Source organism: Arvicola amphibius, chromosome 17, assembly GCF_903992535.2.
Source record: "Arvicola amphibius chromosome 17, mArvAmp1.2, whole genome shotgun sequence".
NCBI classification, from domain to species: domain Eukaryota; kingdom Metazoa; phylum Chordata; class Mammalia; order Rodentia; family Cricetidae; genus Arvicola; species Arvicola amphibius.
The window spans coordinates 15,453,374-15,471,555 of NC_052063.2; the positions used below are offsets into that span (position 1 = coordinate 15,453,374).

The window sequence follows — 18,182 nt, forward strand, 5'->3', positions numbered from 1 at the left end:
TAATCATAGACACCCTCTCTCTGGGCCTCATATCTGATTGAAAGTGAGAAGTTGACCCGCTTATGGTTCTATTTCCTTTCTGATGGCCTGTTAGAACTTTGACTGTTTACTCTGGACCAAGACACAGTTATGGCCCGTGTCACGGGAACCCCACAGAGCTGGTATCCAATGTAAACACACTGGGGTTTTATTGATTACAAGTTAGCTAACTTGGACCATAATCCAACACGCTGCCACAGGGGGCGGGGGAATAATGGCCCCAAGTTCTCAGGGTAATGGGGTTTTTAAAGGGAAAAAACAGGGTGGCACAATCCTTGGTGTTTCAGGATTAGGTAAAAAGTATACAACTTTTTGAATTCATTGTTTGGGGTATATGGTGGAATTTCAACACAGTCAAAACTAGTTAGTACAGGTACCTACAAAGATGTTTGAACCAAACAGATGTTGTTTGGACACCCCTGGGGGGTCACTTGACAGGGCAGGCACAGTGTCTTGGGAAGATTTATGACACTTGCGGGACTGCACTCACCCCAGTAGTTAGGTCCTGTCTTAAATGGAGTTCTTTCTCAAATGGAGTTTGTTCTGCTCTTTTAATACCCTCCCAAGTTACCACATTTGTGAATAAGTAAGTAGTTGCCATTGAGATTTTTTTTTATTTTCTTAAAAATAGTATATTATATTGCTTTTGTCTTAGGTTTTCTCATTCTTTTGAATATATAGGAGAATTTATGTTTTTTGTATTTAATCTAAGCCATGTTACCAGATTATAAAATTACATTTGTTATACCTCCTTTTTATTTCTTTGTTGAAGACAGAGTGGCCTAGAAATGGATGGTTTGTAAGATGTCCTCAAGCTCCACCCATAAATCTTCTGCTTCGTCTGCCTCGGTGCTGAGATCATAGACATAAACCACAGTGCTATACTTAAGCTTTTATGACTAATTCCTAAATGCAAAAAATGATACACTTTCTGAAATAACTTGCATGCATAGTCTTTTACCATATAAAGTACTAGTAGTCATGGCTTTATACCTTTGTAAAGTTGTTTTGGTTTTTTTCAATTAAAATATTACTTGCAATACCCAGTCTGGTAAATACACATGCTTGTTTCTCTCAGGCTTCAGGAGAACCATGCAGGGGAGGTGAAGAAAGCGCAGGGAGAAGTGGAGGACTTAAGGCGTGCTCTTGTCCAAGCACAGAAGGAGGCTCACAGTTTGAAGTCTGAACTCCAGGCTCAGAAAGAAGCAAACTCAAGAGCTCCCACAACCACAATGAGGAATCTAGTGGACAGGCTAAAGAGCCAACTGGCCTTGAAGGAGAAGCAACAAAAGGTAAGTGGCAGATGCCCACTCAGGAGAAAGGCCTAGAGAAGGCCTGGGAATGTGTAAAGGATACTAGCAGAGCTCTTACAATGACAGGACGAGTTTCATCTCCTGCCTTCAAAGGACGGTACTTTTGCTTGCCTCTGCAGTGGGAGTGCTATGTTAAAATGCAGATAAAGTCCAATTTATCTTTTTATGCTTGGTGATTTGCTGAATTACTTTCTCATTTTCCGTTGGGTATTTGTGTAGCTTGAACAATTTTGTACAATTTAAGGGGTTGAGGTGGTATAAAGGAAGAAGGATTTAAGAAGTTGGCCACAGTGACTTTGTGGGAGGAGTTGCTCAATAGATTTAATATGGAGTAGTAGCTTGGCTGTTTTGTTTTTATTTATCTCATACTTGATAAGTGGGTTAGAAGATGCTACATTTTCCCCACCTTAGTTCATAAATTTTATGGGCAAATATTTTAAACAATGTCTTATGACATTACTCAGCCTCCTAAATTCAATAATTTCACATGAATGGATGCATAAAATGTGATTTTTTTCTAAGTGAAGAATTTATTGCTAATATATAAACTTGGAAATTTTGAAGCAAAATATTCTTTTTTTTTTCTTTTTTTTTTTTGGTTTTTCGAGACAGGGTTTCTCTGTGGCTTTGGAGCCTGTCCTGGAACTAGCTCTTGTAGACCAGGCTTGGTCTCGAACTCACAGAGATCCTGCCTGCCTCTGCCTCCCGAGTGCTGGGATAAGGCGTGCCGGGCCACCACGCCCGGCTATTCCTTTCCTTTTATAATATGAATTGCTTGGCATAATGATTGCTTCTGAAAATAATTGTCAGGGTTTTGAACTATTTCTGAAGAACTGAAAAAATTACAAAGGAAATTCAGTTGAAAACATTCCGGAGTTTGTGAGTTATATTTAATCAAATTCATTTGTTAATCTTTCATATTGTTTTTGAGACAGGTCTCACTCTGTAGCCAGGCTGGCTAGAACCCCTAGCTGTAAGCTGTTCTCAAGCTCACTATACTCCTCTGCCTCAGCCACCCTGGTGCTGATGAGATCATAGGCGTGGGCCATACTTGAAATTACATAAGATTTTGCACTTAATAGAAAAGTAGTAGAAAGTAATAGTGCCTATTTTCCATTTATTTTGCTCATGTACATTGTTGATTTTCCAGTAAAGATGTTTGTATATTGTAATTTTTAGGCACTTAGTCGAGCCCTGTTGGAAACTCCGGGCCGAAATGACAGCTGCAGCTGAAGAACGTATTATTGCCGTAACTTCTCAGAAAGAGGCAAATCTCAACGTCCAGCAGGTTGTTGATCGACATACGAGAGAGCTAAAAGTGAGTATCAGCACACGGATTAGTATCGCCAGATATGTGGACAGTTCCGGGGGATGTTTTTGAACTGTTGGCTAATTAGACAGATGCACACACACTTTTAAGCAGTATATGCTTGTGATACTCAGATACTGACTATCATCTGGAGGATTTTTAAAAAGATGGACTACTATGAGTTATGCTGACTAATAGAGCCCATTGAAGAAAACCGCACATTTTATTAGAAAATTTTAAAGCCTTTTTATTACATCTCAAGTATTAACTGGGATTTTCAGGTTCAGCTGTGGACAAACACTCCACCCAGCTGACCCTAACTTCCAAGCCCTCAATTCTTTTCAGGCTCCTTTTTGTCTGCGACAATTTCAGGTTCTTTCACAACAAAATTGAGAAGACCAAGAAGATCGGCATATATACCAAACATACCTAGCTTCTTCCATAACTGCCATTCCCCCACCGTATGAACATCATTATTTACTATCCTAAGACATTTTTATCTATAGAGACTGTCGGCTCTGATGCCTTTCTTCAAAGTAAATTAATTTTTCCTTTTTTTGAGACAGGGGTTTATCCTGTAGCTTTAGAGCCTGTCCTGGAACTAGCTCTTATAGACCAGGCTCACAGAGATGGGCCTGCCTCTGCCTCTCAAGTTTTGGGATTAAAGGCTTGTGCCACCACCATCTAGCTAGTAAATTCTTTTTAACAATATACTTTATTATTTTCTTTTCTGGCCAGTAAGCTTAGTGATTTAAACTTTTTTTCCTAAATATATAGTTCATAATAACTCTTAATTTGTTTTTTCCCCAAAAAGATTCTTTACAGAAAATTTCATATATATTGTGATAAAATTAAAAATCTAATTGTTTTTGTTTTTTTAGTTTTATTTATTTCTGATTTTTTTTATAAATGTCTTTTATTTTCATTAAACACTTTGGAAAGTAGATTTTCATTAATTTTTAAAAATAGCCTATTGTACTTTTCAATATAGTAATCATAAAAAAAATCTGTTTACTAAATAAATGAATAAAAAGGAAACGTCCTTTACTGTTATGGTTTAGTATTCTCCTATTCATATGAAAGGCTCTCCCGAGTTTTTCATCTTTTCATATCCATTTTTCAAAACTTTCTCGCAAGATATAATTTTCTTTTAAACACATTACAATAATATTAATTAATATTGCTAATAATACTATTTGACCTTAATAATTTATCCAATAAAACACATACTGGGTGGTGGCCCACATAGGCAGGTGAATCTCTGTCAGTTCAAGGTCAACCAGGTGTACAGAGAAAGTTCCAAGACAGCCAGGGCTACACAGAGAAACTTTGTCTCAAAAAAACAAAAACAAAGAAAAAACAACCCACTTACGCAGTTAGTTGAATAAGCCATCCCAGAACAAATAATAGCATGTCTTGCTTCAGAACAGTGTTTACAGTCGGAGCTGCTGTCTCAGGCTGACTCCTATATCTTACTTATCCTTACAGAGTAGTTCACAAAGTGTTGAAGTCAGAGATTTACGTTATGCAAATCGTATGTTTTAGAATCTGTAAAACATTGTTGTGAATTTTGAAGGTACTTTTTAAAAATTATTTTACCTGTAATGAAATATTTTTCAATAGTTTTGTTTAACTGTTTGTTGACTAAATTGTTTTTGAATCATTTCCTTTTATTCTCTAGTGAACTTGTTTCATTTGGCATGAATGAGAGAAATATGTGCAGTTTCTAGTTTTCCCTTGTGTGCTGTATTTAAAAAATCTATAGTGGAATTATGTTTCTAATGCATATTAGTATATAACTTCCATTTTTGTTGCTTTATCTTTAATACTTGAGGAAGATTTGTGAATAACGATTTTGTCTCTTATTAGTCACAAATTGAAGATTTAAATGAAAATCTTTTAAATTAAAAGAAGCTCTTAAAAACAAGTTAAAAATAAAGAAATTCTATCTAGCTGACGACTTAAATGATTTAAATAATGAACTGCAAAAAAAGCAAAAAGCTTATAATAAAATCCTTAGAGAGAAAGATGGAATTGATCAAGAAAATGACGAACTGAGAAGACAGATTAAAAGACTGTCCAGTGGGCTACAGGTAATACTGTATTTAATTCAGATAATTTGTTGTTTTTGTTGTTGTTTTGGTTTGGTTTGGTTTTGGTTTTCTGAGACAGGGTTTCTCTGTGTAGCCCTGACTGTCCTGGAACTCACTCTGTAGACAAGGCCGGCTTCAAATTTGGAGATCCACCAGCCTCTGCCTCCCAAGTTCTGGTTTTAAAGGTGTGTGCTACCACCACCCAGCTCCTTGATTAGTTCTTTGAGTGACTTCTGTTGTATTATTTGTCTGTAGCAGGCCATGTACAATGGTAGCTTTCATGTTATACTTATATTCAGAATCATATAGAAAACATGATTAATGTTAGCCTCACACAATTTCTATAATTAGAATATTTAATGTGTACTTTGATAGTTCTCATGTAAAGTTATATCTTAATGTTTTCAGAGCAAATCTCTGCTAGATAATAAGCAAAGCTTGATTGATGAACTTCAAAAAAAAGTTAAAAAACTGGAAAGCCAACTGGAAAGAAAGATGGATGACGTCGACATAAAACCAGTGAAGGAAAAGGTGTGTGAAATGCACTCATTAACAGTTTTAAACCAAAGGAAGCATTTATTGATGGACAGAATTTACTCTAATAGTTTGAGACACACTGTTTATGGTACTGAAAAGCTGAGATGTCTAAGGCAGCTTCCTGACCTTTAGAAGCGTTGCACTGCCTTTGAGGGACACACCTGTAGTGCACCTCCATGTCGTTTCCTGATTACTGGATACCGTCTGTCTCCTCACATCCTATAGCTCGTGAGTTCACCATTCTCCCCATCTGCTCATCTCATTGCTCAGTCCTCGTGAAGGGCTCCCTTACATGCTGCGAATCACTTACTTCATTCTCCCAGAGATTATTTATATTTCTGGAAGTCAGATTACTCTTTGAATACATTAATAAATAAGTATTTATCAGGAATGTTTTGTAATTTCAAAAGGATACTTTTAAGCTGACTTGATAAATAAGGTTAGAAACCTATTTGGAGAAAGCATATTGAAGGGTATTAGGCTGAAACACCAGCTCTCAAGGCTCCTCCCAGGGTTTGTAGAAAACCCCATAGCATAGTGAAACTGAACTTAAGGTTCCTCTGCCTGAGGGGTATGGAAGGAATTCATGCATGTGCTATTCTGGTCATGCTCTTTATTATTCTATCTTTTGTTTTCTAATATTCTTCTAAGTTCTATTCTTTCTAGTTCTCCTTTGTTTCAATTTTCTGTTCCAATTCTCTTTAGTTCAGTTTTTCTTGCTTTTTGTTCACGTAGCTTAAATATATTTTTTAAACATGACATAATAAACATTATGTTTTATAATATTTCTTATATTAGTCTAATGAAATTCAAAGTCAACATAAGCTTCTATAATTTCCAATAAGGTTATAAAAGGTACTAAATGAAATTGGTAAAAGTGTAAAAATAATTTATAAAAGAATGAGCCATGAGCCGGGCGGGTGGTGCGCACGCCTTTAATCCCAGCACTCGGGAGGCAGAGGCAGGCGGATCTCTGAGTTCGAGGCCAGCCTGGTCTACAAGAGCTAGTTCCAGGACAGGCTCTAGAAAACTACAGGGAAACCCGTGTCTCGAAAAAACCAAAAAAAAAAAAAAAGAATGAGCATGATAATACATTATTCATATATCAACATGTATACTAGAAAAATAAGGTAGCCGTGTATGTGCACCTTATGTAGCATTATTGTGAGTTCAGAGCTCTAATAGACTCTGATGTATATTTTGTAAAAATGGTGTTCCAATTACAGTTTAAAATGATCTAATTTATTTGCTGCTCATAATTTGATTTCCGGTATGATAAGCAAATTGTTGGTAGTATTTCCAGCAAAATAATGTCTAAGCTTTATTTTTAAAAGGCAGTTGTATTCTTACTAAATTCAAGTATAGGGAAAACATTATAAAATTTTTGGTGTTCATATGGTAAAATGGAATTAAATTCTTGGTCCATACACTTGTGAGAACTGTTTTAAACTATTAAACTCCCGGGAGGACTTGTTCAGAACATGGAACTGTTGTGTATCACATAGCTTTCTTGTGTACCTTTTATTGTAATACTAGCAACCGTACTACCATCACTGTTACTATAAGACCGTACAGCCTGCCTTTTTCTATTTTTTAATAGCACTTATCACCATTAACTTACTCTGCATATTTATAACTTTTTATTGTGTATATTGCCACCACTCAAGTTTGTTCAACAAATAAAAATTGTAAGATTTGTAAACCTTACCCTTTATATCTGGTTTATACATCTTTTGCTCTTCATATCTAGAATACAGCAGGCACATGGGCAGCACTAAGTAAATACATATTGGATGGTAAAGTAATGTGCATTTAGGCCAGAGTGAGCTACAGTATTAGGAAATTGCAAGGCTATAACAAGATTAAAGTGGTCATTCACATAGAATTATTTTTTAGAAGCTTCCTTAAGTAAACCATGTATGTGAATTTTCATTTAACTACTTAAGGTTATTGGAATTAGTTCAGAGCTTCCCTAAGACTTACCTGTCAAGTAATGCACAAAGCCTACTTAAATTAAAGGCCTTTTTTTTCTAATAGTTTGCCATACCTAATGGTTCTATAATTTATAAAACACAATGAACTATTTATATATTAACTTGAAAGCATAGTTCAAAATGTGGATTGGTATTTAAAAGTAATACCAACAGTTTCATAACCCATTTGTTACTATTTACAGAGTGCTAGAGAAGAATTAATTAGGTGGGAAGAAGGTAAAAAATGGCAAACCAAAGTAGAGGGAATGCGCAGCAAATTAAAAGAGAAAGAAGGAGAAGTCCACAGTCTAACGAAGCAGCTGAATACTTTGAAGGAGCTTTTTGCCAAGTGAGTTTAAATTTCATTATAAAACTAATACTGCGTAAATTTTTATCCTGAAATCATGTAGTTTATTTTATTTGATAAATGGCAAGTTTGCTAGCTTAGGTTATTTATGATTCACATTTTATTATCTTTAAAAATGTGGCATGATGTATTTTAACTATGAATGAATTATCTATGATTGTCATATAAGTTCATACCAAGTACAGAATGGTAACTTACTGCATATGAAATCGATGATTACTGAACTGCGATTTAATAAACCAAACAGAAATTGTAAAAGATCCATTCTTATTGTTCCTTACTAAACTCCACAGAGCTGATAAAGAGAAACTTACACTGCAGAAGAAACTGAAAACTACAGGCATGACTGTTGATCAGGTTTTAGGAGTGCGAGCCTTGGAGTCGGAGAAAGAGCTGGAAGAGTTAAAAAAGAGGAATGTGGACTTAGAGAATGACTTGCTACACTTGAGGTAATCCATTGCGTGGAGTTAGAGAGCTTGTGTTGACGAGCAGCTGCTGGCTCGTACACGTGGAAATAGAAATGCATTGCTTCAGTACGCATAGGCCGCTCTTTACCATTCCTCTTTGGAGCTTCCCGTGCTATTTTTGGGATACTTCTGGTGTCTCTCAACATTGTTATTTGGATAGAACTGGACTTTAGTTAAATCCTTGTATTCTGTTCTTTGGCTGCTAAACACATGTACCTAAGCAGGCACAAGGCAGGCAGAAAAGAGAAGCAAGGGAATTTTGCCATCCTCCAAATTTAAGGAGTTTGAACATGTGAGTTTTATTTATGAAATGCAAATATTAAAGAGAGGAAGGATATGACTTGGACAAAATCTTAGTAAAGATATAGAGACGAGAGTGAAATTTACTGTCTTCACATTAAGGTTGCATTTACTGAAGTGGGGGAAACATCCTGGACAACAACGTTTCATAGCTTCGTCTGTGCAGAGTAAAGTGGGTCTTGTAGCCAGCCAGTTCAGTTTGGACTTGATATGACAACATATACTGAAAACCTTAGAGCTTTGTTGGGTCCTGAAGCTTTTTGAGAACGAAATACATGGTATACGATTATTATGTGATGTTTTTAAGATAGTGGGTATTTTAGCTTTTCTGCATAATTCCATGTAAGCAGATGCACTTTCAAGTGTTCATGTGTTTCTATCGGGATACACTTTAGCTGATGGATAAAGAAGTCTCTGTTGGATTATTTTTAATATAAGTTATGATCTAATTTATTTCTTGTGAACTTTGGAAATTTGAAAATTTTAAGTTATAGTATTATACACACACACACACACATATATTTCTTTTCTGTATCATAATATAATAAATTTGAGAAAAAGTGAATTTCCATAATCTTCTGATTGTTGTTCACAGGACCCACCAAGCTCTTCCACGAGATTCTGTTGTGGAAGACTTACATTTACAAAATAAATACCTTCAAGAAAAACTTCGTACTTTAGAAAAACAGCTTTCAAAGGATGCATATCCTCAGTCCTTGGTAAGTATACATCTTCCTCCACCAGGCTCCCACCCCCCACAGTGTTAAATGAGGCATAAAAGGGCAATTACATTCATCATCTGAATAGAAACAGTAGATCCTCCTCATTAATGCTGACACAACACATTCACTTTTACTAACTAATGCTGAATCATCTCTCTAACCCTCACTGATGGGACAGAGGTGAATCTTTGAGCCTTCATCGCTAGAGACGCAGCAGTGCGTCGTATTTGGTAAGTGATAGTTAGCAAGTGTGCCGCATGCCCATTTCCTCTCCACTACTAGTAGTGTTCACAAATACAAAAAAATACAAGCAAAGCTAAGAACAGACAAAATGCCATATAACCATACTCAGAACCAAATCTGAGAAGAAATCAATGTCACTGATGAGTTACATCATGGGCTATCTACAAATATTCTGTGGTATTTCATAAATGTTGTTGATCCCACTGAAGTATGGAAACAATACCAAATAGTAAATCAAGCAAAATTAGGTCAGCTTCACAGATTTTTTTAACATGAATTATGAAAATATATCAGTTCTTAAAGGTAAGAGAATTAATAATTTTGTGAAAATGAAAATCCAAAACATGAAACTGAGACCACGAAGAGGGCTGGTAAGGGTAAGAAAATGAGGGACATGGAGCCAGAAATGTGAGCCACATAACCGCTGGTCCAAGTGGGCCTGCTGAAGAGGGACCATGATGCTGCCACCGATGCGGATACAGTGCACTAGTGTGCGGAGGATGCGTTTATAGGCCAGATATGAAAACCGATGTGCCAGTCCTGAAAAGTGCCCTGCTCTGAGCACACTGTAGTCCTTTACTTCTTTCTTAGCTGAGCTTCCTCAGTAAAAGCCATATACATACAGAATGACAATTTAACAAAGAATGTAGGATTTATAAAAGGAAAAACACCTATTAATAAACAATTTTCCAGAAATTTGGACAATCCACATAATTGTTTTTAACTTTATTTTCAGAAATAAGAGGAAAAATTTCAAATTTATTATATAGTAATTACATTCATGGGGTGATATAGAAATATATTACTATAACCTTTATGTAAAATCTGCAAATATACTCTTTTCTAGAAGTCATAAATTAAATTCATTAATAAATTTTTGTGAAGTCATTAATAAGTTGTTATAAAGCAGTCATTGGTACTGTTATCAGTAATCAGAACCAGCTATCTACCAGAGGTAGACCAAACTTCAGGAAGAGAAAATAGCTTAGAAGTAGAGACTTAAAGTTTTCTATGTTTGATGGTGACCGTAAAACTATCCAGATGCGAAAGCTGTCAGCTTTGTAAATGAAGTAGACTAATAGTAGAGAGGAGCTTTCCATATACACTTGGGCCGTGTGATAAGTGGGGGCCTGTTACTTAGTATGGCTTATGCCCATCACAATAGATAGATTGTATTTTCTTTCTTGCCATTGCCTTTATGTATATACAGCCTGTAACAAAAGAAAAATTGACCAGTACGGCCTTCCTGCCAATGTTCTGTTACTGTCTCATCAGAATTACAGATTAACAGTAATGGGTTAGTTAGAGCTAACGGGCAAGCAGTGTTTTGATTAATACAGTATAATACAAACAAGCGTCCCCCTCTGGTTATTTCTGTAAGGCAACAAGATCACATTCTGAGATGAGGAGGAACAGATTTATTCCTCACATTTGATAACCTTATTTTAAACTAACAAACCAGTATAGGACAGTTTAAAACTTCTGAGAAATCTGTGAAATCACTGTATTTATAGATTTTTAAGCCATATCTGACTTTGCTTTCTGTTTTAATTTTTAAAAATTACCTTCTTTGGAGGCTTTAATCTCATCTTTCTTGGTTTTGGTTTTATGTGATGTTTTCCATTTTCCTCCCATATTCCTTTTTAAAAATTCACCTTTGACAATGTTACAGAGTGTGTCTTTGCAACTTTTATTAAATGTTGAACATATTCTAAATTTCATTTTCCAGACTTCAGAAATAGAGTCAGATGATCATTATCAAAAGAACAAGAACTGCAGAAAGAAAAACCTTGAAGTTGTCATCTGAAAATATTGAGCTGAAATTTCAAATTGAACAAGCAAATAAAGATTTGCCAAGACTAAAGGTAAATTTAATTTTATAAAAATACCTACTAACTTCAGCACACACTGAAATTTACTTACATTACTTTCTGAAATGCATATTCATAAGGTTTATCTTTATCTTTGTGATTGGTTATGTTACATACGTTCCTCATTTAAGAGGCATTTATGAGTCCCCACTTTATATTTTTAGGGGCTAGAGATTAAGATGTAAATTTAAGCGTTAATAAAACATCTTCTAATGAGGAAGAATGCCAGTCAACCAAGCAAACAGAGTAGTGTGTCGTACTCAGCTGATGGAAGTGCTAAGGAAAACAGGAAGCACGATTAGTAGAAAGTGATTAGGATAATGAGAGAGCTTGTGTAGGAGGGCTGGTGGAGAAGTGAGGAGTCATGCTGACACTAAGAATTCCACACAAAGAGGGTTGTACTGATAATAATTTCAGACAGTAGACAATAGAAGTGTCAAGTTCATGTGTTCCAAGGTAAGAAGATATTTTTTATATTTCAATAGTAATTGCAATAATTGAAATATAATTGTTTCTTTAGAAGTATTACTTCTAAAATTTTTTTGATCTTTGACTCTGTATCTTACCTGTGGTGATGGCTTTTTCTTGGCCAACTAACTGTTTCAGTCTTATTTCTAATCGAGAACAATTATCATTCTGTCGTTTCCACTGGTGGTGACGCAGTTAAGCTTCATGCTTCTCATTCAGATTTCTACTCTGAAAAATCAGTGCAGTGACCTCAGTTCTTTTTCTGTGTAACTGTCTGTGTGTGTGCATTGTGGGACAGCAACTCAGGGTTGGCCAATGGCCATATGCTTAGTCATTTATGTAATGTCCTTGTCTTAGTTGGGGTTTCTATTGCTGTTGTAAACTTCCTCCAAAGCATAGTGGGGAAGAAAGGGTTTATTTCATTTTAGTCCATCAGGGAAAACCAGGGCAGGAACCTGAAGGCAGGAACTGAATCCAAGGAGGAAAGCTGCTTACCTGTTTGCTCCCTGGGGGCTTTCTCAGCCTGCTTTCTTGTAACACTCAGGACCACCTGCCGTGGTTGACACCACCCATAGTGAGCTGGACTCTTCCACATCAGTCTTTAATTAAGAAAACACCGCAGACCTATAGCCTTTATGGAGGCCTTTTCTCAGTTGAGGATCCGTCCTCTCAGGTTATTCTAGCTTGTGTCAAGCCAACAAAACAAACCAGCACATGTCTGATATCAAAATTTCTTTTTTTTTTTTCAGTTTATCATCTTTTTTAATCAATAAAGAAGTTGGTTAGTCGCATGATCCATCAGTCCCATTCCAACTGGAGTTGGTGATCTCCCTTTAGTTCTGTCCCACCGTCTCCATGAGTGAACGCACCCCTCACGTTCCTGACTTTCTCCCTCATGTTCTCGCTCCTTCTGCTCCTCATCAGGACCTTGGGAGCTCAGTCCAGTGCTCCAATGTGGGGTTCAGTCACCTTCCCCATCTGTCGCCAGCTGGAGGTTCCCTCACAGTCCTGACTTTCTTTCTCATGTTCTCTCTCCTTCTGCTCCTCATCAGGACCTTGGGAGCTCAGTCCGGGGCTCCAGTGTGGGGCTCTGTCATTTTCTTCATCTATCGTCAGGTGGAGGTTCTATGGTGATATGCAAGAAATTCATCCCATCTCTCTGAATGTGGCCAACGGCGGGGGCCGACCGAGAGGCAAAGGATTTTTGAGACACAGCTGTTGAGTTTGGTTCTATAGATGAGACTTTTAACTCAGATTATGCTTTCTTTCTCTTTTTCAAGGCTGTTTTATCATCATGACAGATTACTGTATTTTCTTTTATGTTTTAGAATCAAGTAAGAGATTTAAAAGAAATGTGCGAATTTCTTAAGAAAGGAAAAATGGAAGTGGAACGGAAACTTGGTCAGGTCAGAGGGGTGAGTTTGTGTTCTTAGGAAGCTGGCGCCAAAGCTGTAAGCTCCTTTTGATTTTGGGTGGTAGAGTGCTATAAACTGAAGCTCTCAGGAAACAGAAGTTCATTCAGGTAATAATACTATGACATACATGATGCATTCTGTGAAAATACTGAGTACTAATAGAAAGTACTCAGAACAAATATTGACAGTAAGCATTTGTTTCAAAGTGAAAATATATAGTCATTTATGCACAATAAATATGCATATAATTGTATCATTTTTAAGGAGTATAAGAATAAAAAGAATATTTGAGATTTTCTAAGTGCATATTAAAGTTTTATATAAATAGTTGTTTTAGGATTTTTTTCATTGTATATTATGAATGCTAAGTAAAATTTTAGTAGTTTTATTCTCTGAAAATTTGGTAGTTATTTTGATCATACCCTCTTCCAGCTCCTCCCCCATACTTTTTCCACCGTCCACCCCCTTTCCTAACCCTGACCCTCCAACCTTATACACTTTTGTCTAAGTTAATAATGCATAGACTCCAGTTTATGCTGTTCACATCCTTCTGGGTGTATGGTCATCCAATAAAGCAAGCTCGACCTACCCTGAGCCAGACCTGTAATGAGAAACTGACCCTGCTTTCCCAGAGCTCATCGTGTTTACAACTCGCAGGTTTAGGACCCTCTTCCCACAGCTGTTGTGAGTTTATCACTGCAGCAGCCCTGTCCTGCCCAGTGAGAAGCACCTTCAGTTTCTCAGCTGTTGAATTAACTAATAACTAGTGAATTGTCTTTGTTGATGTCCTCACTAGATCATATATTAACAGAAACCAAATTTCTCAGCCACAGCTAGAGACAGTTGCCTTGGTAATGATACTCCTGAGCTGCCGGGACATTGTTTCACTTTTCATTTTACTCTGTGCAAAGAAACATTGTATACTCTAGAGCAGTGGTCCTCAAGCTTCCTAACTCTGCGACCCTTGAATACAGTTCCTCGTGTTGTGGTGACCCCCAACCGTACAATTATTATCATTGCCACTTCATAACTGTAATTTTGCAACTGGTCTGAATCATAATGTAAATATCTGTGTTTTCTGATGACCATAGGTGACCCTGGTGAAAGTTCAACCTCCAAAGGGTCTTGGCCCATAGGTTGAAAGCCACTGTACAGATAAAGACAGTTATTAATGATAAGTACAGTAATGTTGGTTATTTTTTTCTCTTTGCTCCTTTAAGGTCTGCCACACAGCTCTCAAACACACAGAGTCTTATTATTACTTATAAATGCCCAGAATTACCTTGGCTTGTTCCTAACAGCTTTTCTTAACTAATTATCCTGTCTACTTTTTGTCTCTGAGCTTTTACACTTTTCTGTTTCTGTATGTCTTTTCTTTCCTTCTTACTCTGTGGCAGGCTGCGTTGCTCGGTGGCTGACCCCTTTAATTCTCCGCTCCTCCTTTTCTCGATCCTCTTCACATTCTTCTCTTATTTTCTCTGACTACCAGCCCCGCCTATTTCTCTCTCCTTCCTAGCTAGTGGCCACTCAGCTTTTTATAAGACCAATCCGGTGTTTTAGACAGGCAAAGTACCACAACTTCATAGGGTTAAACAAATGCAACATAAAAGAATACGACACACCTTTGCATTGTTAAACAAATAGACCTTTTTTGGCATTAGTACATCATAGTCTCTAAGTTATGAAATTTTAAAAGTTTGTTTATTCCCTTGTAGTCTGGTAGAAGTGGAAAGACAATTCCAGAGCTAGAAAAAACTATTGGGTTAATGAAGAAAGTAGTTGAAAAAGTCCAAAGAGAAAATGAACAATTGAAAAAAGCATCAGGAATAATGACTAGTGAAAAAATGACTAACCTTGAAGAAGAAAATGAAAAATTAAAGGTAATTTTTATTTGATTTTATATGAATGTTTTACTGTTTTTATTTACATTCTTAGGGGAAATATTAAATATATTCACTGCACCAAATGTCCTTAGTGGATGCAGTTGTACTTGACAGTAAGAAATCTAAAGGTAGCTACAGCATGGCCCTGCTTCTTCGTTCTTACTGTTTCTGAACCAGTCGTTCTTTCTGGTGATAAATTATGTGTGTCTAATTTAGATTTGATTTGTAAAGAGGGGATTCTGTGGGGTCTCTTGTATTTCCTTTAAATCTCAACATAATTTTAATGTACAGCCAAGGTTAGATAGAAACTTTGGCTATAGATAAGTCATTTGGGGAAAGTCTTCAATTGTAGTCACATCAAGTAAGGTATCTAAAACTACCTACCATGAATTGAGTTTTATGAGTTAAATAATAATCTCTATTTTTTTATTTAAGCGAATTAAAATATAATTGCTTCATTTGCCCCTTTTCCTCACCTCCCCCATCACCTCCCTTTCTGCCCTCCCTTACTTCCTCCCAAATTCTTTCTTGTTACATAGAATGTGAATGAATCCATAAATAAACTTGCAAAGCCCATTTAATGTTGCTTATATGATTCCATATAAATAATCTTTTTATTGATTTTATGTTGCTTTATTAATTACCAGACTGAATTAGAAAAGCTTAAAGCTCACTTTGGACATCAGTTGAGTACACAATATGAATCCAAGAACAAAGGCACCGAGAAAATTGTTGCCGAAAATGAACGGCTTCGGAAAGAACTTAAGAAAGTAAGACGTTTATGACAGGCGACCTTGTTTTCATTAAGTGACATAGCTTATCAAAATCAAAATCGATGATCCTTGACGCCAGTGTCTGCTTACAGTAGCTCTTAAGAGTTGTATTTTCATCAATTGGTACATTTATATGCAAATTTAGAACCTGCTCACTCTGGTTCTGTTCCTACTTACTGGGAATTGTTCCAAGATGGATAATGTCTCTCTGTTCTTGCAGTTCCTCGTATATGAAACCGGGAGTAGTAAATATACCTGTGTCTTAACTAAGCATGGGGTTGGATGTCTGTCATCCCAGTATCCAGGCAGTGTAAGAAAGAGAGACCAGCCTGGGCTACATAGAGAACCCAGCTTAAAAAAGAAACATACATGCACACACTACTGATGACACAGGGCTGTTGAACAGTTTAAATGACTTAATATTTATGCATATGACTTAGAGCAATGAACAACTTAAAGAGCAAAGAACAAAACCATTTCGTTTTTAAGATTCCTTTCTATTTAAATGGAAAAATGTACCTTACTCCTGACAAATAGGTATTATTTTTAACTTACATTATTTAGTGAATGAATTGGGATCATATAAATCTAAAATCTTTTAAAACAGTAACTGTATTGTGAAGTCAGAGCTGTGCTATATTGAATCTTAATTGTCACTACTGGGAATAATCTGTCACTTACAGACTATGTGTGTTAATGGCCAGCACTCCTTTAAGTATTACAGAGTCAAAACAAGCCTCTTTTAATGTAGTGGCATTTCATTTGTTATCTTAATAAATAAAGCTTGCCTGAAGATCAGAGAGTAAAACAGCCCCACTGGTCAGCCTTACAGACCAAGCATTGGTAACATGCACCATTAATCCCAGTAGCCACACTAGTTGCCAAATAAACCAGGCAGTGCATGCCTTTAATCCCAGTGGTGCACGCCTTTATTCCCAGCCTTAGAGAGGATTATAAAACGCGAGGAGACCGCTCTCCAGTCTCATTCTGAGATTCCTGGAAGCAGGATTGCCATTTCGGACAGAGGTAGAAGTAAGAATCAGTGGCTGGCTGCTTTGCTTTTTGGATCTTCTGATGGAACCCCAATTTCTCTCTCTGAGTTTTTAATAACCACGCTTCATTTTAAGGTGTAACAAGGTTAACTATCTCATTATTCTGAACATTCCCCTGAGAAACAAGTGAAGAATTTAAAGTTTCCACTAGATACCTTAGATAATAAATACTTGTAAATACGTTTCTCTGCCTTTGTTTATTTTATCTTTTGTACTAATTATTATGAATAGACTGCTGTTGTAGAGGAAAACAAAACATTTTTGCAGTTTTAAAACAATGTAGCTCCAGCTTGTCGTATATTTTCCAGCATATAGTGATAATTTTCTATGCCTGGTATCTGTATGAACAGTATTGTGTTTTTCCATGATATACCAACAAGCCTTTACTGATAGGAAATGGAAGCTTCCGAGAAACTGCGGATCGCTAAGCACAGCTTAGAGCTGGTCAATGACAAGATGTCAGTTCAACTCGAAGAGATGGCCAAGAGATTACAGTTTGCAGAAAAGAGAGGGCCGCAGCTGGAAGGTGCTGACAGCAAGAGCTGGAAGTCAATTGTGGTTACGAGGTAGGATCAGTTTCAGACTTGTCTGACGTTTAAAGAGTTAATAACTCTAGCGTCATTGACTTGAAAGATGACAGTATGCTGAATAACCCAATTATTTCCTGATGAACAGTTTGGTGTTAATGTCTTGTCTTTCTGACTTGAAATGACAAAACTCTGTTTCTTCCTTAGGTAGTTTTATGGGCAGGCTGCAGAGCAAAGCACAGCTGAAACTGAGCTAACTTTCTGGAGCTCGGTGTGCGTCATGAAGCTGCTGTCAGTCATGGGCTAGGGCTGATGCTGCGCAGCTGCTCCTGGATGATGGGTTCCTGCAGCTGCAGCTTCTTGTTTTGTTCACGAATTTCTACCGCAGATATGTCCTAAACGATTAGGCCATTTTCTCCCAGTCCGTGGTGTTCTGATCTGGGATGAGCTGCATTGCTTTAGTTGTATACTGGTCAGCTTTATCTCAGAGTCCAGTAGATGAATATAGCAGCATGTTAGTATTTATTGACCTTCACTTTCTCCTTTCCTGTGAGCAATTTCTATAAAGATATTGGGTTTATGCCTAGGGCTTAACTATTATGGCTGTGAAAGCCAACTTTATTTCACCATGTTTGACTAGTTCCTTGCACGTACACATTCCCTGTGATGTCCTTGGAGGCCAGTATGCCCTATCTGTTTGGAATGACTTGACAGAAAACATGACACCATTGTCACTCCAACTAAAAAGCGAGACAGCTTGTTCCATAGTGGGCCTTATAGCGCATGTGTTTCTGTCAGCCAGTTTTAAGACATAAAGCAAAGGCTAAGTC

At 36.8% G+C, this 18,182-nt stretch overlaps 1 protein-coding gene across 1 annotated transcript in view; it reads left to right on the plus strand.

Annotated features, from left to right (window-relative positions):
- Positions 1-18,182, plus strand: part of Cep290 (centrosomal protein 290) — an 80,631-nt gene that overhangs the window by 52,110 nt on the left and 10,339 nt on the right. The window contains 15 exon segments of the mRNA XM_038314723.1: positions 1,118-1,331; positions 2,532-2,555; positions 2,557-2,670; positions 4,531-4,608; positions 4,611-4,754; positions 5,163-5,285; positions 7,468-7,613; positions 7,925-8,080; positions 8,994-9,117; positions 11,093-11,152; positions 11,154-11,228; positions 13,031-13,117; positions 14,833-14,997; positions 15,648-15,770; positions 17,219-17,391. Of these exon segments, the coding sequence (XP_038170651.1) occupies positions 1,118-1,331; positions 2,532-2,555; positions 2,557-2,670; positions 4,531-4,608; positions 4,611-4,754; positions 5,163-5,285; positions 7,468-7,613; positions 7,925-8,080; positions 8,994-9,117; positions 11,093-11,152; positions 11,154-11,228; positions 13,031-13,117; positions 14,833-14,997; positions 15,648-15,770; positions 17,219-17,391 (1,806 nt within the window).